This window comes from Pinus tabuliformis, chromosome 7 (assembly GCF_031772625.1).
Source record: "Pinus tabuliformis cultivar Carrire ecotype Pingquan chromosome 7, CPIR1, whole genome shotgun sequence".
In the NCBI taxonomy this organism is placed as follows: Eukaryota; Viridiplantae; Streptophyta; class Pinopsida; order Pinales; family Pinaceae; genus Pinus; species Pinus tabuliformis.
This window is the reverse complement of record NC_142293.1, coordinates 636,090,476-636,114,431: the sequence shown is the minus strand read 5'-3', so window position 1 is coordinate 636,114,431 and position 23,956 is coordinate 636,090,476. Positions and strand designations below refer to the sequence as shown.

Below are 23,956 nucleotides of genomic sequence, written 5' to 3'. Positions count from 1 at the left end.
GTGTTCTTCTATTACAGCTCGGTCTATAGTAAAGCATGGGCGTCACACATAGCTCGTTGATAAGTCCCTGTGACTCTTGAGGGGCAACCACATATTTGTGAAGCCCTCTAAATGTGTTTTTGGGGCTCCCAAGGTTGAATATGTGTGTCACAATGTAAGTCAAGAGGGAGTACAAGTAGATCCCAAGAAAGTGGCAATTATGCAAAATTGGACACAATCCTAAAACATTGAAGAGCTTGTGGGGATTCATAGTATTTTCAGGCTACTATAGGAAATTTGTCAAAAAATATGGCAAAACTGCAACACCACTGACTTCATTCCTTAAATACCTCTCTCTAGAGTGACATAGCAAAATAAGCCTTTGTTGCTTTAAAGGATGCCATTTACACTACTATAGTATTGGAAACGCAATATTTTAAAAATATTTTTGTATCGAAATGTGATGGCTCAAGAAGAGGTATAGGAGCACTCTTCATGCAAGGAAGAAACCCCTTGGCATTCACCAATAAGTAGTTGTCTGACTACAATTTGAAAAAATTCCAAGTATGAGAAGAAACTGATAGCTATCCTTCCTACAATGAAGACTTCGCAACCATATATCGCATAGGGGTTTCTAGATAACTGCTAAACATCATAGTTCAAAGTACTTCCTCGAACAACGATTGCTTCACCATAGCAACATAAGTAGGTCGCTAAAATGTTGGGGTATGATTACGAGATCATATATAAGAAGGGTAAAAATAATGTTGTCGTTGATGCTTTATCAAGGCAATTTGAGGAGGATGAATCATTACTTGCCTTATCCTTACCAAGTCTAAGATGGCTCAAGGAAGCCTACAAGGAATCACTAGCAAATAGTGCTTTAAGGCAACCCACCCAACAAGGAAGGAGAGGATTATGCTTTTATTGGAGGAGGTAGAAGTGTGGGATGTTGTTGAAGCAGTTGTGCAAGCACCCACTAATCCAGCTCAGTTGGTGGAGTTCAACAAGAAGAATGTGAAAGCAAAGAGGATCCCTCTAGATGCCATCAAGGACCATTTATTCCCTCATGTTTCAAGGATGTGATATGCATATTAGAAGTGGGAGTCCTTGGTCTCTTTGCACCAGAGTTCTAATGAGAATAGGAAGATGGTGTTGAGACAAAAACTACGCAACGTCAAGATGACCAAGACCGACAATGTCACCTCTTTCCTCACAAGAGTCGCACGGGTGAAAGATGAGTTAGTTGCCATTGGTTACGAGCAGTTGGTTAGGATTTCCTTAGATGGGTTCACCGAGAAGTGGGATGGATTTATCCACGGCTTGGTGGCTAGAGAGCACTTTCCTGGTTGAAGGAGGATGTGGGGACGATTTCATCCAAGAGGAGATCAGGAAGAGCACGAAGGGTGGTAGCAAGAGTGGTGGGGTAGGTGAAGAGGGGAATGTTGCTCTAGCGACTAAGGGCAAGAAGGGAAAGAATATCAAGAAGAGGTCTTTTAGTGGAGCAAAGCAGGAGAAATGGAAGCAGAAAGCTAAGGAAAAGGACATGAGCAAAGTGAAATGCTTTTCTTGTGGGAAGAGGGGTCACTATGTTGTTCAATGTCCCAACAAGAAGGGTAAGAAGAAACAAGGAGTTGTAGCTTCAGCAAATGTGGATGATTTTGCGACTATGTTTGATTCAGAGTGTTCTTTGGTGGTGAGCTTAGCCACTCATGTCACATCTTCTCGTGCATGGTTCATAAACAGTGGAGCATCCTTCTATATGATCGACGTTAGAGAGCACTTCACGAGCCTTGTAGAGGATGATATTGACTTGGAGGTTGTGCTTGGCAACAACTCCAAAGTCAAAGTGGCAGGGATAGGGACAGTTTCATTTCAAAGGGAGTCATCACCTCCTCTGAAGGTGAGAAATGTTCTTTATGTTCTGAGGTTGAAGAAGAGTTTGATATTAGTCTCTAGCTTAGGGGACATGGGGTATGAGGCACTGTTCCGGAAAGGACAAGTGTTGGTATATCCCAGGGGATCCAGTATCAAGTCTGCTTGTGTGATTGGAGCTCACAATGGGAGACTATACAGACTTATATTTCAGCCTCTTAGGTCTATGGTAGCGCAAACCAGTAGCAGTGAGTTATGTGAGTTGTGGCACAGGAGGATGGCCCACTTGCACCATGGAGCCTTCATGATGTTGAGGGAGATGGTTATAGGGTTGCCTGACTTAAACACAGAGCATCATGATGTGTTGAGGGGGTGTGCTTTGGGAAAATACACCAAAACACCTTTCTATAGCTACAGCAGAGTTGCAGGTATCCTTGACTTCATTCATTCTAACATATGTGGTCCTATGTCCCATGTTTCATTGAGTGGATATGAGTACTATGTGACATTCATTGATGACCACTCTAGGAGGACCTAGATTTACTTCCTGAAGACCAAGGATGAGGTCTTCCGAAGATTCCAAGAGTTTAAGGCTCTTGTGGAGAACCAGACAAGGAGGCAAATCAGGGTGTTGAGATCAGACAATGGGGGTGAGTACACTTCTGCGGAGATGAGGGATTTTTGTGGGAGTGTTGGCATCAAGAGGGAGCTCATTGTGCCTTATAACCCTCAGCAGAATGGGGTGGCAGAGAGGAAGAACAGGACCATTGTGGGTGCAGCTAGAGCGATGTTGCATGATCAGAGTTTACCTTTCTTCTTGTGGGCCGAGGCGTGTAACACTGTTGTATATTTGCAAAACAGGAGCCCACACAGAGTCTTGGGGAGCAAGACTCCTGAGGAGGTGTATATCGACAAGAAGCCGAAAGTTGGGCACATCAAGATATTTGGGTGCCTTACATATTCACACATCCCTGAGGAGAAGAGGACGAAGTTGGAACCCACTACAAAGAGGGGTATCCTAGTGGGTTACAGTGAAACCAGCAGGGCCTACCGTAAATCTCTCCATAAAAAAGTTGAACACTCTAGAAGCATGCTTCGACAAATGGGTTTATCTAGTTCGATAAGGAGAGTTGAAGCATCTACCGGGAGGATATCTGGCCGACCTATGGGTGTTTGATGTCCTGATCCCAAAGAAGGAGGGTGGTGTTGGTCTTGGAGCTCTAACCTTGGATGTGCACCTAGATCCCTCGGTTGATGGTTATTAAGCCTGATGATACCTAGAGTGGTTGAAAACTTTAGCCAATCTTAGTCCCACCCAAATAGATAACTCTGGTCAAGTATCTAGTCTGTGGCACTGAGTGTGCTTGAACTCTTCGTAGTTCATATTGGAGATCTTCCATGTACCTCTATATGGTTGTAATTATGAATAGCTCCCTAGTTAAGATGGAGTGTTGAAGAGTGTAACTACGTTCGGTCTTCATAAATGTATTTAAGTATCAATATAATGTATTTGTCAGAAAAAAGAAAATGAAATTTTATTATTATAAAATTGACTTATTAAAGCATGGGTTTCATGCTTGACTCAATTGTTTTTAGGTCAAAACCTTCATCGTAGGCTTCCAGGGTTTATGTCAAGTGTACTTATCCATGTCATAATGTAAAGAACCCTTCTTAGGAATTATTTGTCAAGAAAGAAATTTATTTTATATTAACATTTGTCTTCTAGGCCTCCTCCACCAAGTCGGCCTCAAAACTAGACAAGTCGGCCTAAAACTGGACAGCAGAATCACTATATAAAGGCAGCAACTCCGCCTCATTTGTCACTCACACACAAGAAGTTCGATCTGCAACTTTTGGGGCCAGAAAAAGTATGAATTTCAAGGAAGAAGAGGAAGAAGGATAGCTAAGGAGAAGGAGGTTTCTCACAAGCATAAGAAGTCGAAATTTTCTCTCTTTCCCACACGTGTGAAGTTGTGCAGTTGTTGAAAGGGGGCTGAAATTCTGCATTTACTGGGAGGCTGAAATTTTGGTGCTAGGGGTCGAAATTCTACAACTAGGAAGTTGAAGTGTTGGATTGTTGTTGGGTTGAAGTTGTTGGATAAGAAGAGATTACTGCATCGTTTTATAAGGTTGACTAGGTGGAGGAAGAAGGTCTATTGGTCTAGGGTCTTGGTCCATCTCAATCTAAATTACTGAAGGAAGAGTTCTTGACTGGGATTTCCCCTATATAGGTGTTTTAGCCTTGGTTGTCCACCTACATCTGGTGTCCCCGATCTTCATGTTTTGTTTTTTATAATTGATTGATGAAACAAAGATAAAAGAAGAACATAAGAAAGTTAATAAGAACGTAAGAATATCACAAGTAATTATCAACAAAAGAAAATTCTTTCTTTTCTGATTTTCTAACAAGAATAGCCTCTCATCACATATAACTTTGGAAGTCAATGCTTTTAGAATATCCTCCTCCACAAGCTATGGATTATCACACAACATGGCACTGGATTAGAGTAAGATATTTTATCTATCCAATGGAAAACAAGAAATGATTATTTAAGATTGCACTACAACATGATATTCTATCAATCCTATGGAAAACAAGAAATGATTGTTTATTTAAAATCACACTACACAACACTGCATAAAATTTCCCTAACATGATAACTCCTTAAGATATGCACATTTTATCTATCAATCTAGAAACGACCACAAAAGGTGGAATCATACCTAGTGCATTTGTGCACACTTATGGATTATTTGACCAATGCACCCTACATAATGAGCAAAGTCCCACCAAAGGAGCACTCTCTAGCACATTTAGCTCACCCTAGAGCTTTTGGTGGTCATTAGCCTCAACACAAGGCAAGTCATGTTGTACGTGACCACCAAAAGAGGTAACGGAGGTGGTTGTCGTCCTAGGCCTTAAAAGCCCCCAAATTTGACAAGTGTTTGACCATTACTCTAACTATTTTTTAAACCAAAGCATTATAATGAGTTCAAGTAAGGATATGATAGACAGGAGCCCCTCAAGGCCCATCATGATACCATAGTCAATGGATGGGGTACACCCATCAAGGACAAAGAAACCCCTCAAGCCACAAGCAAGACTACAACAGTTGCTTGACATGACATCTCCCTCTAGCCAGCCACTTGTTTATTATGTTGTTTCATGTTTATTTGCCTTGGAGGTTGTGGCACTTGAGAATTATTATTTTTTGTCGTCATGCATGGCAAAGTTGTTTAACTAGGTTATTTTGCCTTTCATCCTTAGCTTGTGGTGGTTCCTTGTTGTGCACTATTTTGAATATAAATAGAAAGCAAAGCATTTTACATTATATATATCTATACACACACACAGCATTTTATATTGTGTGTGTGTATGTGTGAGGATGTGTGTACACACAGTCTCGAATATATATATATATAGCCTGGTTTGTGCTGGTTTTGTCCCAAACCGATCAAGCCTGTTGTGAACCAGCCGAGCCCATTAGGACACAAGTTGGTCCGCCATGAACCACCTGAGCCAGCTAAGGGACCACAAGCATATTTTTGGTTCTGCACTCGGGTTGAGGCAGTGAGACAATGTTCTGACTGTGACACACACACAGCATACACGCAGTCTCAGATATATATATATATATATATATATATATACAGACTGGTTTGTGCTGGTTTTGTACCGAACCGATCAAGCCTGTTGTGAACCAGCCGAGCCCATTAGGAGACAAGCTGGTCCGTCATGAACCACCTGAGCCAGCTCAGGACCACAAGCATATTTTTGGTTCTGAACACAAGTTGAGGCAGAGAGACAATGTTCTGACTTTGTATGTCCACACAAGCTGGTCCGTCATGAACCACCTGAGCCAGCTCAGGGACCACAAGCGCAATTTTGGTTCTGCACACGGGTTGAGGCAGTCAGACAATGTTCTGACTGTGTATATCCAGTATATAATGTTTGTGCTTTAATTGTCCTTTCTACCAGCTGGCCAGAGCTGGTTGTCTTATAGAAAAGTATTTAATAAGGACCTTCAAGCCGTTATCATGAGGGTGGCCTTAAATATGCATGGAATGGGTCTAGACTCTAAAGAAAGGATCACTGCATATTCACATCAATAGAATGTTGTTCTCTAGGCAGTGTTGCAATAATCCTACATGTGGAAAAAAAAAGTCACCAGGAGCTGACAGAAACATCATCTTTTCATCATTTTATGAACCAAGAACCAGTGTCAGGTCAACGTGGGAGAAGATCTTAAATATGTTGAAATCCAAAAATTAAAAAAAAAAAAAAAGAATAAGCTGATGCTATTTGCTGGCAAATGCTATTCTTCACCCTATATTATGTTCATATTATTGTTAACTAAGGCACATCCATGGTTTTTGAAGGCTGTCCAAGGTTTCTATAAACAAGCAAGACTGTCTTGCTGGCCAGAATAAATAAGGATCTAATTGCATTTCCAGCAAATGATTCAGTTAATGGGGTTATTACATGCAGACAAAAGATTGGAAGTTCTTGGTAGCCTGCCTGTTTTCAAAAAATCTTAAGTTGTTGTCAGCATAATCTAAAAAATATTTTTTTCATTGAAATTTTAATTATTTTATGTACTTTTTGAAAACAGAGTCATCAAGTCCCTGTGGAAACCCAAGTTGTAGGTGGCCAAGTCAAAGTCTGACCCAAAGACATTGATATATATATGTATGGCCCCTCTTGCATGTCACTCACATGCTAGAAAATAATTTCATTTGAAGTTCTGAATTAAGGTGTTTCTTAGCAGTTTGCATTTCCCTTGCAGCTATTATAATAGAGAGAAATCACTCTCTTCTTTCATTATGGTTGAAGGGGACTTTCTTAATTACCAATCATGAATGTTTAAAAACATTCACCTCCGTTAAATAGAGTTGGTATGCATAGCAAGGTTGCTTTTGCTGTGAAGATCTCATTTATAAATTTAATATAACAAATAATGTTCAAGCCATTATTATCCTTTGATCTCGACCTCATATGACTGTTTAATTTTTGTTAGGATTATTTAGTTAACATAGATTGATGCTTGTGACAAGTATTTCTATCAATACTCTGATGTCTTCTTAAATGGTATTCTGCAATAGATTTAGGGGCTTATTTGTTGTGGAAAATTAATTTTCAACATAAACATGGTAAGGTTAAACAACCTCTGTAACCAGCAATTGTAACCATGTTTAAAGGACTGTGGATAGGCACCCAGTCCATAATTTCCAACGCCCCACCCCCGGCTCTATTGGGAATCCTCAAAGGAAGAAACTATATTTAATTTGGTGTTCTTCAGTCTGATGAGGACATCAAGTAGATTGATGGCAAATACCACTTTCCATTAATAAATGGAACCAAAACTAAATACAGCTAGCATGCTATTGTTTACACATTCTCACCAGAGACCATCAGCATAAACTCATTATTCTTCCTGCTATTCTGTGAAAGAAAGAATATATGGCTTTATGCCAAATTCTGTTCTGAGTTTGCAATCTAGTAGAATAGTTAATTGTTTAGAGTCTGTTTTCTTAACATTTTGGGCCTTAGATGTTACGTTTCTGTGATCCATTCTATTTGAAAGACAGTTGATGAAGGCAGGATCCAGGATCCTGTTCGGACTTCAGTGAATGAAGCATTGGTTTTAAGTATACTTAATTAATTAAAGGTTTTCTTTAACATTTAGGGCATTTCATCTCTTCTGGGGTCTATCATTCTCAATACACAGTTGATGAAGTCAGGCTACAGGGTCATGTTTGGACTTCACAGTCACTTAAAGTGATCCATGCATTTGTGTTAAGCATATACTATGCATAGACCGCCTTTTGTGTTTCTCAATGACTGTTCAGCCACCTCCCCCCAACAGCCATTCAACAGAAGACAAATGCTTGCTCATACTACATATTGTGCCACTTAATTTAGTGAAACTTTCTGTTTGAATCCTTCGGTCTTCGACGTATAAAAATGAGTAAATGGGGAATTATGAGATTGTAACAAACAATATCATTTTATGAATCTCATTACTAAAATTAATGCAATTACCACCAGGCAGAATAACATACCTGGATATAGTTGCCACCATAAAAAGCATTGTTCCCCAGTTGAAGTTGACTCCTGAAATCTTTTCCCTGTGCATAAAAATGTCCAATGTTTATTCTCACTTGGACTCAGCCAGAAATTAACGCAGCAAGCTCTACATATCTATAATACAAATTGAAAGCAATAATCAGAACCATTTCAATAAATTGAATGTTGTTAGCTCACAAGATTTAATTTAATTTAAGAGGGTCATGATTAATGCTAATGACCCACATGAACTATGCATAGATAACTTATCACAGGGTGTATGAAAGACAGCCTTGTCAATTTATTCAATGACTCATTAGTAAGTGATAATTTATCTCTCTCATGTGATGATCGAGTATCTTTCAGATAACAACAGTTCTATCATAGCATTTATCAATCTGAGCCTGGTGTTAATGTTTGTGTTTGGTGGCATCTCAAGAAAGCTAACGTGAAATAATCATTTCAGGAATAAATTTTAATTGGAATATGTGAAAAATAAGAAGGGAAAGTTTCATTTTTAGTCACAGTATGTTAGTTGTACAGTAAAGCATAAATTAAAAATGAAGTCCCTGTCAGCACATTCCTCGAGAAAACAAGAAATACGTGAATTTAGAAGTTGCCAATTAAATCTGCCCCGTCTTCAGCGAACATAAAGTTGATGTATATATTAAAAGCACTATTATATGGACAGAATTTTTTTTAAAGTTCATAATTTATTTATTTAACTTGGCTGATCCGCAGCATTCATAATGCCATCACATCTTGACCTGGTCTTTCACAAATTACGTTCTGGGCTTTACAATTATAATTCCGTTGCTCAGCATATATAGAATGCTTGATCATCACCATGCCCATCTTGAAGTCAACAATAGGAACCCGCTAAACATTTGGTGAAGTTGTCATGCCTGGAAACACAATTCACCGTAACTGGAGATTGAAATGAAATCAACTCTGTTATTATTTGACATCAACTTCTACATACACTGTGCTATGCAGTGTTGCAGTCTGCATAAATGAAAGAAGTGGTGTAAATACTGAAGAACTGCAGCAGCATAAAATGACAGCATAACAGCTGCAACTTTATGGGTAGAGTAGACTAAAAAACAAATAACCATTGATTATAAAATTTGGCTTCAATTAAAACTCCTTCCTAAGCGACCACATGTGAAAGTTTTTGCAAATAATTAAAATGCTCACTGATTAAACAAAGTCTACTTTCCTAGGGTTTTAATATGATCTTCATTTAAATCAGAAAAAAAACAAAGCATTAGAGGAGTCACAAAGACCACCCCCCATACACCTTAATTTATTAAGGTTGACAATTTTCATTTAAATTTCTGCCACTCATTTCATATTACATCATCCATGACTTGGTCTACCAAATACTTACGTAGGTCCATTGACTAATATATCCATTTGTCCTTCGTGATGGAATGGTAGGGGTGATCATTTTTATGCCTTTTTGGAAAATAGAGGGTAAGGTTGTTGTTCCGATGTTTTGTAAGTTTATAAGACATTCATGGATCTGGAAGCAAAGTAGGATCTGGAAGCAAAATAGGATTGGGGTTGAGAAATCAATGCTAGTAGGATTAGGGTTAGATTTCTCTTTCTTGATAATTACTTGTGAAACATGTTGGCTTCTTTTACTTATTTGTTATATTATCTTTCATCAAGAAATTACCAAATTATGTGTGCATGAAGATCACAAAAACACAAGACACAAGATGTAAGCACTCTGCCAGGGCAAAACCCCTATCTAGGGGAAAACTCAGTCAAAATCTCTTGCTTCAATAGTTTTTCTTGAGACTCTTCAACCTAGACAAAGACCTCCTCCACACCAAGCCAGCCTCTTCTTCTTCAATCCAACCTTCGACCTAGTAGCAACAGCAGCTTCGACTTTCTGGCTTCAGTAGCAACTTTGACCTTGACAAGGAAACTTTGATCTCCTAAACCAGCCCACACGAGAGAGAGAGAGAGAGAGAGAGAGACCAAAACTTTGATTTTCTTCTTCCCTTCCTTCTTGACCAAAACTCGCACTCCTTTTAGCCCCTTCCTTCAACTTCGCACTTTTCCAGCTTAAGATATCGAACTATGCTTCAGAGAGATAAGATGCTACAAATGAAGTTGAACTGCCTTGTATATATAGTCTTCTAATGAGGTCGAATTGCCTTCCCTAAGGCCGACTTGATCTTCTTGAGGCCAACTTGGTGTGGAGGTTACAGAATTCATTTTATACTCAAAATTAATTCTTTTTACATCGTTCGAATAAAATGTTGACCCAAGCATGAAACCCATGCTTTAATAAGTCATTGTAACAATAATAAAAATTCTTTTGACAAATACATTTTATGAAGACCGAACCTAGTACATTTTTAAACACTCCCTCTTAACTAGGGAGGTATTCATTCGAAAGATCTCAAACTATATGAATTCTGAAGAGTTTAGGCTCTGCAATGCCATGGACTAAATTCCTGACTAGGGCAGTCTATCCAAGGTCTCTCAACAGTTTAGGCACCGCAATGCCAAGGACTAGATTCCTGACCAGGGCAATCCATCCAAGTGAGACTAAGATTGACTAAAGCTTTCAGCCTCTCTAGGTACCATCAAGCTTACTTACTAACCATCAACCCAAGGATCTAAGTGTGTATCCGGGGTCAGAGCTCTACGACCAACGCCACCCTCCCTACTTCGGGAACTAGACATCAACACATAGTGTCGGCTAGATGTCCTCCCAGGCAATGTCTCACACATAAAGCCTCAACTTCCCGATTATTTCAATCGGTAACAAATCCTCTCCAATCAAATAGATCGGCATGAAATCTCTCCCAATCAAACTGATCGACAACTCTAAGCATGTAAAACATGTTATCAAACTTCCGAGAGATTTACCTGTACAAACACAACCCCAATCAGCGACAAAGTTTCAAATGTCTATAAATATATACAAACCTCTAGGGTCTTCCAAACAACTTGATGTTGATTCTGATCTTTTCATAGTAGGACTTAGAGCTTTCCCAATGAATCTTGACAGAAGATTCCTCAACCATACAGCTTCCTTTCCTACTTCTCATGCAGCAACATATTCCACAAATCGATCTAGCTTTTCTTATCTCAACAGCCCTTCAAAATACATTCGCCAATTTTCTTCTCTCACTCGTGGCCTTCACTAAAACTTACGATTGTTAGTCCTGGTCTAGTGCATAACACATGAAGTAGAGAACCATATCCATCACTCCCTCTTGGCCAAGGAGGATCTAATCATTCCTACACAAGGAATATACCCTAGCTCCCTCTTATCCTAGGGAGATTCCTTTCATTCAAGCTCCCTCTTAACTTAGGGGGCTCAACTTCTTTTCTACAACATCGGAGAATCTTTCATGGCTTCCATCCTTCTCATCAATGTTGTCATGACCATCATTATTCACATCATGCTTATCACATCAACTTTACTTTACGAACATCTTCACTACCTTGAAGATCGCGTACTTGCACAACTTAGATAGCAAGTACAACCAAATCTATAGAAGCATGAAGTTAACCATATTAAAAATCACGAAAGCATTCAACTTTATATATCAGATGCCCAAACTTAATTATAAACAAGAGACACATACTCTTCAACTTCTTGTTAGGGATTTTGTCATAAACCCTAGACTACTTCATCAAGACTTTGAGCATTTCACAACAACTAGGGTTTCAATGTTTCTTCCAGAGGTATGGCATACCCTACTACAACATATAGCAAACCCTAGAAACAATTCAAACAAATATAGATCTACAAAGTATCTAACAAATTCAGAATTCACATGTTAGACTTCCTACTAAGATTTCATACATGAGATTTCAATAATCAAAACCAATCACAGCTCAATCAACAACATGACTAGCTTCCACTAGGGTTTGTTGCAAACCCTAGATTTTCTCAATCAAACATCAATCACAACTAAAACTCATATTTCAACAATCTTACATAAATCTCACGTTATCACATTGACATCATATATAAAAGATTTGGACCTCTACTATGGTTCAAATCCCTAGAATTCACAAATACTATCATCCTAGAGAATCAAACTTTGACTAAGGCTTAGTTCCAAACCCTAAGACTCATGACCATCAATAATTAGGTCAACTCATATATCTAGGATCTCATCATCATGCACAAGCACATTATAAATGTGTTAGTCAAACCCAACTACACAATATCAATAAGAGTTAGACATATAACAAACTTGATCAAACTAGGGTTTGATCGGACAAACACATACGTGCCAAGGATTTCATTTATAAGACATTATAAGGGTCTTGTTTATACATTCTACCAAACCCTAATGATCTAGGGTTTCAATACAAAACATGGAAAACCCTAAATTATCAATATTTCAAAGGTTCGATATTTCGGACATTACCATTCAACCCTAACGAGTTAGGGTTTCCATATCCATACCAAAATCCCAAACATGACTTCACCAAAACATCAGACATTTTCTTTCAACAATAACCCTAAGCATATTAGGGTTTCACACATAATCATCGACATACCCTTAAGTTAAGGTTTTCACAATGAACCTTTTTAGGCTTCCACAAGAATAATCAGAGATATAAGGAGGGTAGATAGATTTATCTAATGATGAATCACCTAATCAAGAATCTTTAAGATTCAAGAAAGCTAGACAAAAAGATGTTATTAACAGTTTATTAAGAATAAATATCAAAAACTTGTAATTCAAAACATATCTCTTGTTTCTTAACAAACCTTGTAATTCCAATGCTTTGTTTTGTGAAGCCTTCTTCCAAGTTCCTTGAGTATTCAACAAGCCTTTTCTAAACAAAAATATGACTAGAAATGTGATTAGTATTTAATATAACAAACTTAGATAAGCTATGTTACACCGAAACCGCTCCTGAGATGCGGGAAATCCATTCCAATGGTTCATGCACTCCCAGGAGCTTTGGAACTATATGGGAACGTTCCCTTTTCAACGGGACTTGCAATGGGAGCTGGGGAAAGTTCCAGAAGCTTTGAAGACTTTTTTTTTTGGAGTTTCAGGGTTCCCTGGGGTTAGGGAATACAAAGCCTATAGAGAAATATGTTGAACTACCCACAAAACATGAGCCTATGTTGAAACCTTCACAGGAAGAAAGGCCAAGGACATCCTTAACACCGATATCCTTAATTGAGACACTGGAGCAATCTCTTGATGGGTTAAGGAAGCGTGTGGCACCTCGATGTAAGGGTGATATTTGGGATGTCATGCTGATGAGTATTTCTTTTGTTGTTTAAGTATATATATCCCAGAAGATTGTGTGTGCATATTGTATTTGGCATTCAATGCTTAAACATTAGATTTGTTTTACTTTTTTTCTTAAGAATAACTAGAGAAACACAAGTAAACTTGTTCCTTTGTATTTTTAAGCCAAATTGTTTCAAACACTGGTCATGTGTTAGAGAACTGATAATGAACATGACATTTTAATATTTTATATATATATATATATATATAAGGGAGAGACTCAGGGAGAGAGACACCTAGAGAATATATTTATATATAAGAGAGAGAATATATTTATTATTTATATATTTAAATTGATTTTAATATTTGAATATTTTGATTCAATATTAATTTTGATTATTATATAAATATATAATTAAAAAAATTATTTTTTATTTTTATATTTTATATTTTTTTATTATATAATATTACCACTCCCAATTAGACGTTTCCTATAAATTTTGGGGAAACCTCCAGCCGTTCCCGACACCCGTACCCAAGTTCCCAACGTTCCCATGTTCCAGAAACTCATGCAACATAGTAGATAAGTAAGGGAAACCAAATATAAAAGACAATACAAGGAGTAAGATACTTATCTTTGAAAGTTGGCAAGGGCTCCTTCCAATCGCGAGGGATGCAAGGGATAGAGTCCCTAAGAGTTCCTAGCAAATAGGTCTTTGAAGTCCTTCCATCATGTTCTTCTTTGGTGAAACTTCTTCGGCAAATTTTGCTTGATCCCTATCCCTTCTTTCATGGCCCTTTAGGCTTCTTGATTTCTTTGAATACTTCTTCACTTTTCCTTTTACTAGATCCAAGACTTTATTCTTTTCGAGGATGAGATCTATCCTCTTTTTTCAAGGATTGAATAATTCTTCTAGTTTGTTCTTTTCCTTTATTGTGTTAGACATTCTGCTTGAAGATAGTAAGCTTCTTTCCTTAAAATCAACTTCTTGAGGTTCCGTAGATTAATTTCACTAGATCCTTAAACTGTATTTTTCCTCCTTCTTCACCTTAGCTCCACTCTCCAGCTTTTAATGATGTTGATCCCAGGCTTCTTAATAGCTTTTGTTATCTCCCAATTCCACTGTATGAGAAGATGATTCATTTGATAGAGTGTGAGGTTGTTTACTCTCTCTTGTCATATGCCTAGATGCTTCACTGTCAATAATCCATGCATTGTCATTATTAAGTGAACCTGTAAGTGCAACCAGGAATCCTTAGCTTTTGACTTTGTTGAATAAGTAGTAGAAGATCTTTTTGATACAGCTTCCTGCAGTATTGAGTCCCATTCTTATCATAGAGGGAGTAATCATTTCCTTCAAGATGTGATTTTCAATCTTCTTTGACCTTAGCTCTGATACCATGTTGAGAAATCAATGATAATAGGATTAGGGTTAGATTTCGATTTCTTGATAATTACTTGTGAATTATGTTGGCTTCTTTTACTTATTTGCTATATTATCTTTCATCAAGAAATTACCAAATTATGTGTGCATGAAGATCACAAAAACACAAGACACAAGATGTAGGCACTCTGCCAAGGCAAAACCCCTATCTAGGGAAAACCTAGTCAAAATCTCTTCCTTCAAAAGTTTTTCTTGAGACTCTTCAACCTAGACAAAGACCTCCTCCACACCAAGCCAACTTCTTCTTCTTCGATCCAACCTTCGACCTAGTAGCAACAGCACTTCGACCCTAGCAACTTCGACTTGGCAGCTACCGACATCAGCAGCAGCTTCAACTTGGCAACTTCTAGAATTAGCAGCAGCTTCGACATTCCAGCATCAGTAGCAGCTTCGATTTTGACAAGGAGACTTCAATCTCCTAAACTAGCCCACACAAGAGAGAGAGAGAGAGAGAGACTTCAATTTTTTCTTCCCTTAACTCGCACTCCTTTTAGCTCCCTCCTTCAACTTCGCACTTTTCCAGCTTCAGATATCGAAGTCGAACTTTGCTTGAGAGAGATGAGATGCTACAAATGAAGTCGAACTGCCTTGTATATATAGCCTTCTAATGAGGTCGAATTGCATTCCTTGAGGCCGACTTGGTGTGGAAATTACATAATTAATTTTTGACTAAAAAAATAATTCTTTTTACATCGTTCGAAATCCCAAGAAGGGTCTCATAAAATATACAATGACTTTAATGACTCTTTATTAATCCTACAAGTCCACAATGGGGACTTTTAATAAAATGACGACCCAAGCAGAAACCCTTGCTTTAATAAGTCGTCGTAAAAATAATAAAAATTCTTTTGAAAAATACATTTTACGAAGACCGAACCTAGTTACCTTTTTCAACACAGAGCTTGCATAGTTGTTCAATAAGTAACAAGTCATCAAACATAAGTATGCATTGAATCAACAGCTAGTATCTTGTAAGAATTAATAACAAAATTTTCTTGATTCTCTTTCCTGAACTTAATGGCAAATTTTATCATCATTTTTGCCGCTGTCAATTTTTTGAATTTCATTATGCCAAATTCAAACATGACCAAATTGACTTAGGTTTGAAAGTTATAATCAATAGAAATAATAGGAAATGTGAAAAACACAATTTTAAATGACAACAACAAAGTGATGGCAGCAGACTTGAACACATTCAATGATGAGATTAGAGCCTGAATCGCAAATCTTCCTCAACCCTCTGCCACAGACAGCTTCCAGTTTATACAATAATACACTAAGAGAATATTTTACACAAACCTGATTATTTGTGCATCCCAATTGTAATTACAGCTACTTATGCATCCCAAAGACCAGACTGACTATATCTACATCCTGACTGCTATTGTTTCCACGTTTGCCAACAGTGAAATTCCAGAGACAGTCAGGAGATCCAGCCATGCCCATGTGAAGAAGAGAGAACTTGGCATAGGAACCCAAAGGCATAGAATACCAGTGTCCTATGGCAACATATTTCTGACAACAAGAACTTCAAACCCTAGCTGTATTTTCAAAGCCATATCCAGATATTGGAATCCATATATGCAGAAGCCATAAATGCAAACCTACAATAGCTATACAAAGAAAAATGCATGAATGGAGACCTCATGAATAGCGCCAAAACTGGAATCTCAAACAGAAAACTAACAGGTCTAGAGCTGAATCATATTTGAGAGTAGAGAGCAGAGAGAATGTTTTCCTCTCCAGGGACTACAGATTTACAGTCAGCAGCCAGAAGGCAAAGGTATTTTTTCAATTTGTTTAAAACTGAGAAACAGAGGCAGTTAGCAGAGTTACAGCTGATTTTTGACATGTTGGATGCTGGTCAAATCAATCAGAACTGTGATATGTATAAAACCAAACAACATTTCTTACAGCAAGACAAATCTAGAATGATACATACAGCATATATTGGTCCCAAAACTTGAGCACCAAAAATTGTTGCAGATGACCTACAAGAAACATTTCCAATTCTGCCCTGCGCCCACCCCCCTCTCCTCCCCCAATTTATTTCTTCGATGGAAGTAAGACCAAAACAAAGGAAAAAGGAGAGGTAGAATATCATTGATAATACTACTGACAGAGTGGATGGGGATGATACTGATGATGATGATGATTAAGACCAAAATAAAGGAGAAAGGGGTGGTAGAATATCATTGATAATACTACTGACAAGCAGGATGAGGATGAGGAAGGCAGTTCTCTATTTGAATTTGGGCGTTCAAAAAATACCTCATCCGAACAAGCGAACCCTGCGCATTAAATAGATCGGCGTTAAGGGGGGAGTTTTATCACATAGTATACCAAACAATGAAATATTCATTGTTTGCTACTCGCAAACAGGATCTTTCTTATTTGGGGGATCTCGGGGGGCAAGGGATTTATCACTCTATTTTCCCAAACTATTTACCCAGCCACCCCAATCCCCTAGACGAAATAATAGGCTCTGCAACCCTTGTCATTTATGCTGCTTAGACTCGATAAATTGGTGCTTCAACTCCTGCATTTGCTTCAATAACCCTCTATCTATACAACTGATGCCTTTGCAAATACTTATGATAATACTATTAACGGGACGTAGAATATCATTGATAATACTACTGACAAGCAGGATGAGGATGAGGAGGGCAGTTCTCTATTTGATTTTGGGTGTTCAAAAAATACCTCAATAAGGTGACAACAACCTGATGGAGCACCCTACAAAAGTTCCAGATATGTTGAGGAGAAAAACAACATGAGATCAGGATTTTTGGAAACCATTTGTCATATATTACAGTGGTAGCTCATCTTAAGGGTGGCTGTCATCAATAGGATTTATCTCGGGTGGCCGGGAGGAATGATTGTTATCCTCGCCACCTAAGTTCAACTCCCACAAGTGACATGTTGAGGCCATGTTGAGTATATTGCTGTAATGGCTTCAAGCCTTGTTACCAGTCTTTCGCCCTGAAGATTCCAGTGTTTTCCCTGAGCAACATCCACAAACTAAGGGGATGTACTCAGGGGTTTTCCTTGGGCTTCCCAATCAATGAATGTGGGTGAGGATGGTTGGACTCAAGTTATAAGGAAGAACAAAAATGTCAAGGCAACTAAAACCCAAGCCTCAAAAAGGCCTTGAGGCTATAATGGCCAGTAAGCCTGGAAAGTCTCACTAGCTATAGTGGTCAATAAGCCTTCCAATAGCTTGGCCCAACAGGGGAGTGGTAGTCATAGAGATCACTCTCTTCCGTTTCCCCTTCATGTTCTAGGAAATGAACTAACAACTAACCTTGATGATTAAAGGAAATGGTCAATTGAGAATCGAGATTACCCTGTGGGATTGGCTGCTTCGACCCTCAGCAACTATGGAAAACCCCTTTGGCACTCTCCAAGACCTCAAGGGCAATGAGGCACAATGCACAATTTACTGGTTTGGAATTGTTTACACCCAAACCTCATTACAGTGGCCAATAGAGACTCAGAGCAACTTTAGACACATCACCCACTATCACCTTAGCAATCATGTCTGCTTCAGGCTGGTGCTTTTCCAACCTCAAGGAGTGGCTTTAAGCGCTACTTCTCACCTGGAAATCATGCTCAAAAGGAGTAAATTAAATCAAGAAATAGAGAAAACTCAAAGAAGGATCAGATGCACTATGTTACTAGTTTAGAATTGTTTTCTTCCAAACCACACTACAGTGACCAATGGAGACATGATGCAACTTTAGACACAATACCCAATATCACCTTAGCATTCATGTCTCTTGATTCAGGCTAGTGATTTTCCAACCTCAAGGGGGGGCCCTAAGCCTTGCTTCCAATCTGCAAATCAAGCTCAAAACAAGTAAATTAGATCAAGAAACAAAGAAAATTCAATGAAGGATATATCAATGAGGGAAGGATGAATCCAGGAAGACAAATCCCTGCTCCCTAGGCTCTTAAGTCAAAAGAAAAATAGATGTCAGTGAGGAAATCCAATCTGGCATCTGGTTCAAACGAATCCAACTGGATCAAGGCCAAACAACCTCCTTATCACTAATGGCCAAGTGTGACCCATAGGGGAAAGAACCATGCATGCAATTCTATCCTGGCCACTTCATGACCAAGTCAAGCATAGGGGAAAAGTAAGTACTAAATTCAAAGCTACAAGTAGCAAAGTCTGATTAACAAAATAATTGAACCTTACCCTAACACTATTACATCCAGGGATTGAATCACAACGTTAATCACAAATGCTCATACAACTAAGGAAAGAACGAATCCACATAGCATACAAAAAAGAGAAACTTAATCAAACAGGAAAATCATTCCAGCAACAAGATAAATCAACATGTCAGGAGAAACAAAAAATAGGGCCAAACTACTCATTTTATTGACATCAAAGCCCAAGAACAAATTACAAACATGGGGGAGTGAAGCCCCATGATTCAACCACTTTCTCCTTCTCTAAAAACTAAATAGAAGATAGTTATTATTCTAAGTGGTTGTGACTCATCAGCCAAGAATAGTCATGCATGCGGACTCTAACTAAACCTTGAGTTGAATTTTGAATAGATAAGGTTGAGTTTCACATAAAGTGTGTATCCACCTCAAGTAGTGCACCCTCCTTGTGGAAAAGGGTTTACTTCTTTGCCATAAATAATCTTCACTTATGCTACCCCTTGCATGGATAAGATGAAATCTTTTCTAAATATATCTTGGGCAAGAGATATTGTTAAAATTATAATATTTCCATCTTTATCCTCACCAAGGCACAGGTCAATATCCTCATGCTCATCAAATTATAATTATGGAATGATGTTTTCCGCACACTTCAACACATGGCACCATCCTTTGACCCATCATCTCCATGTAAGCACCATGTCATTGCCTAAAAATAGTAGTGACCCCTTCTAAAAAAACAAAGTCTCAAAATGTGGAGTTGAGCCTCATAATATAGGAACCTCAAAATACCAGAATATCGCCCATGGCAACACTTACTATAAAATAAATGTCTAAAAATAGATGTTGCTAAAATAGCACCACCTGGCATGTCATCCATCATCAAACTCTCTACCTCTAAGGAACCTCAATATGTGCTCTACTTTGCCATGCAAGCTCTGTAGAGTCTCCAGCTTTGCCATGAAAGCAAGTCTCCAGCTGCAAAAGATTGCAGTACCGCAAAACACCTCACCTGTCAGGCATTCTTCTCTCGGGACTATCATGTCTTTGGCATCAGTTTTTGGTTGGCAATTATATCAGATGGATGTAAATACAGTCTTCCTCAATGGTGTGAGAAGTATACATTAATCAATTGAGAGGATTTGAGGCGCATGGACAAGAGACCCATGTGTGCACATTAAAGAAAACCCATTATGGGCTGAAGCAAGCACTTTGTGATTGCTATTACAAGATTGATGAGTACATGTTACATTTGGACTTAAAACTTCTTCAAATCCCGTTCTTTATTATTTAATTGATAGATTTGATCTGATTGTTTTGGTCCCAAGAACCTCATAGCAGGATGCAAGGAAAAGTTGGCAGAGCCCAAGTAAGTGTGTAGTTGAGATTCTAAAGAGGTTTCAGATGATGCACTATAAACCATTAGCTACTCCTATGATACCTAATATGATGTTGAATCCTAATTTGGATTCAGATTTGGTAAATCCTTCGATGCATAAACAATGGATTGGACCTTTCATGTATATGGTTAATACCAGAGCTAATATATGTTTTTCAGTAAGCACTTTGAGCCAATATATGGTTAAGTCATGGCAGAGTCACTAGGTAGCCACAAAACATGTGCTATGCTACTTAAAGGGCACAGTACATTATGGTAAGTTGATGCCATATGGGGTTGTTGATTCCAACTGGGAAATGGATTCTAGTGACATGAAAAGTTCTTCAAGTTGTTGCTTTGGTTTGGGTTCAAGAGTGATATCTTGGTTTACAAAGAAGCAAGCATCAGTCGCATCGAGTTCATCTAAGGCAGAGTGCATGGCAACAAAGACTGCTACTTTTGGCTTCACAAGTTGATAATATAGCTGACAGATGAGATCTTGAAACCTACTATGGTCTATGAGACAAGCAGTGCCATATCAGACTCTTAAATCCCAGCATTCCATGACTACTCCAAGACTATTGATATTAAATACCATTTTCTTCACAACATAGTTGAAAAGAGAGTAGTGGCTCTAGAGTATTATCAAACAAGTTCGCAGGTTGCAGACATCTTGACTAAGCCCCTGGCAAAGGGGAAGTTCAACATGTTCAACAAGACACTAGGTTTGGTGGAGAAAACTTTCCACACTAATGGGAGTGTTAATTTTTTTTACCTTGTTTAGCTCCAATCATTTTCTCCACAGTACCAAGGCACACTTAGTAAGCAGGTACAACAACAGATTCATACAGCAACAATAAGGGTACACCTATTGCAGATCCATATAACAACAGTATGTTCTGGTACCCTACCCACAGTAGAGTGTGGGGAGTCTTGATCCATGCACCTATCTTCGTATATTTCCAGCTTTGCCACCTTCAGTGAATTATAGTTTGCACATTGTTTCAGAATTAGCCATTCCAATTTTGCTTCAGTTCAATTTCAAAATCAGATTCAGTTCAGTTCAGTTCGGCGAAAGTAGATCCCTAGTTAATCAAAGGGCTTGTGCGTAATAAAGTTCAAGCTTAGGTAGAGGGCGCATTTCTCAGGGAATGGGATGCATTCCTGCATGCTCCAATTCATCTTCCAGTTCAGATGCACTTACCTGGCACACTTTATCCATGCAGTTGGAGCACACTGGGTGATTAGACTAGGTTAGGGCTTCAGTTAAGATTAGCAAGTCTTTTGTTTTGAGTTATTGCCATGTATTTTCGTCTTTCTATATTCAATAGAAGATAGATGTGATTCAAAGCTCAGATCTATGCACTTGCTATTATTATTTTTCTGCAATATGTGTCTACAGATTTGTAGATTCTGGTATTTGAAGACTGTTGTTTTGATAGGTTTCAAGATTTAAATTTACCTAGGATTTAGGGTCAATCTTTGAGTGCAGAATCTACTTATGATGGCCAGAAAAACAATGATCTTGGAAGCAGCCACAATCATAATGTGGTAGCATAATGATTTTTCAGTGTATGGTAGCAGATTTCAGCAAATTAAAAGAAGGACAACACACCTTAAAATGCAGTTTGTTACATAGTTTTAGATCTGGTTTTTCTTTGCCCTTAATCCTTACATGTTTTCTTGATGGTGGAAAAAAGCACATCTTGTTTGCATAGTTATCTTAGAGCCACCAAAGATAGCCTTATTACTTGATGATGTGCAGGAGAAGTTTTATTGAAACAAAGAAGAAGCATTGGAGGATGTAAACTAGCCACTGGATGATATTTGTTGTGGTATTTGAAAGATCTAGCAATAGCCAGTTGCCTGCTCTTTGGTTGTCTGATTTATGTTTGGACTACATCCAAAAATGGATGGACTATGTTTACAGGGGCACAAATCAGTGATGGTAAGATGTTGACACTTCATTCTATGATCAGAGGTTAGCCTTATTTTTGTTGATCTTTATCCTATGTGTAGCTACGACTATGTTCCAATAATGGCACCTTGCTCTTCCAGGTGCAGCAGCAGCAAACCCTCCTCCAGCAGCTTTGTACAGTGACAAATGAGAGTGGAGGGTCATTTATGGAGAGAAAGAGGGTCCATGCATGGCAAGAGCATACATGCACCATCCTCACTTCATTTCCAGTTTAGTGCTGTTCCATATTTAGCAATTCAGTGCTATTTCTCAGTTTTCATTACTTACTAGTGTCTGTGCACAGTTAGTTAGAAGGTACAATTTCCTAGATAGACTAGGTGCTCATGCATGTGGATTATTGGTGTTAGGGCACAAGTCTTTAAGAGGGATGCATGTTTGCATGCCTCAGTTCATCTCCAATAGAGGCACACTTCATTTGCCTCATCTAACCATGAAAGGAAGGTGCATTACAGCTAGGATTAGATACTTTAAATTGGCACATTATTGTGCATGTGACCATTTTAATTGTACCTTCTATTTCTCCTTGTCTATTAAAGGGTTAGATGGTGGCCCAATCAGCAGTTCGAGAGTACATTAGATTACTGTTTTCAGAGTTGATTAGAAACAGAGATGCAGATTTGAGTCTCAGTGCCAAGTGTATTCCTTTTTTGTATTTGCTGTTCATGTTTTCAAGATATTGTGTTTGTACATTACAGCATTCATAGGATGCAGTTTTGATTTAATTACAGTTTTCAATTAGCTAGTTATAGCAGTATTTTTCTGAGCGCAGAATCTGCTTACCATGCACTAAAAATTTAACATGTGGCACATTAATTAAACCTTCTAGAGCCTATTGATGGATGGCAGAGCTTCTACCAGGGATAGGGAGTTGTCAGAAGGTTCTGGAAGTGAGATAACCAATATCCATGGTTGAGAAAAGCATTGTGGACCTACAATAGCTTGTTTTAGGTTGCTGCCTTGTTCCTTTCAGCAGTGTGTTTTAGCAGCAGCAATATGACCATCTTCAATCACAGATTCAAAGATATATTTGAAGGCGCTTCCAACATTGTTTCATGGAGGTGTTGGTTGCAAATGCTCACCTTGGGGGCAATCAACATCCTCATGCTATCTCTCTTATCATATCAGTCCATAAGCAAGAAACTCCTACTAGATCGTTCGTGGGAGGATCTAGAACATTGGGATGATTTGCTCTGAGATACGTCTCACTATCAAGATGTTGCAATCCACAGCCAAGACCTGGAGGAGGTCTTCTAACTATAGGTGTGGTGTGAGTTATCTTGAGATATGAGGTGACATGTCCTTAAGTAACTTGTTGGCCAATCACATAAGACCTACCAAGCTCTCAAATATTTGAAGATTAATGTAGTGTTGTTGTCTGCCAGCCTTTGATTACTTCAATCTACTAGGGGCACAGGAAAGAAAGTTGTAATCAGCCACACAAAGCTTGATCTAGGTTGGAGTGGTCCAAGTGAGTGTGACTAAGTCCAAGGGCCCCTGGCATGTATAGGACCAGGCATCTCTCATCCAAGACACAAAAGAAAGTAGATAGAAAATTTAGGACATCCAGAAGACACTAACATCCTCCAATCTCGTAATAGATGGGGCATTGGAAGATGAAATGCTCCTCCATCTAAGTCTAATGAAGATTGCAAAGTGATACGGCACAAGCTACCTAAGAAACAAACCAGAGAAACAAGAGCACAAACAATGCAGCTGATCTGAAGAAAAACACAGGATAGAACAATGAAGATCTAGAAATTAGAATAGATCAGATCAAGTAGCTTGCTTTATTCATATAATCAAAGGCCTCTTTCATAGATTTAC

General features: G+C 38.5%; 1 protein-coding gene across 1 annotated transcript in view; it reads right to left on the bottom strand.

Annotated features, from left to right (window-relative positions):
* Nucleotides 1-23,956, bottom strand: part of LOC149249049 (mitochondrial import receptor subunit TOM40-1-like) — a 60,450-nt gene that overhangs the window by 20,197 nt on the left and 16,297 nt on the right. Inside the window, exon 7 of the mRNA XM_089458605.1 lies at nt 7,918-7,983. Within this exon, the coding sequence (XP_089314731.1) occupies nt 7,918-7,983 (66 nt within the window). The remainder of the gene's footprint in view (nt 1-7,917; nt 7,984-23,956) is intronic.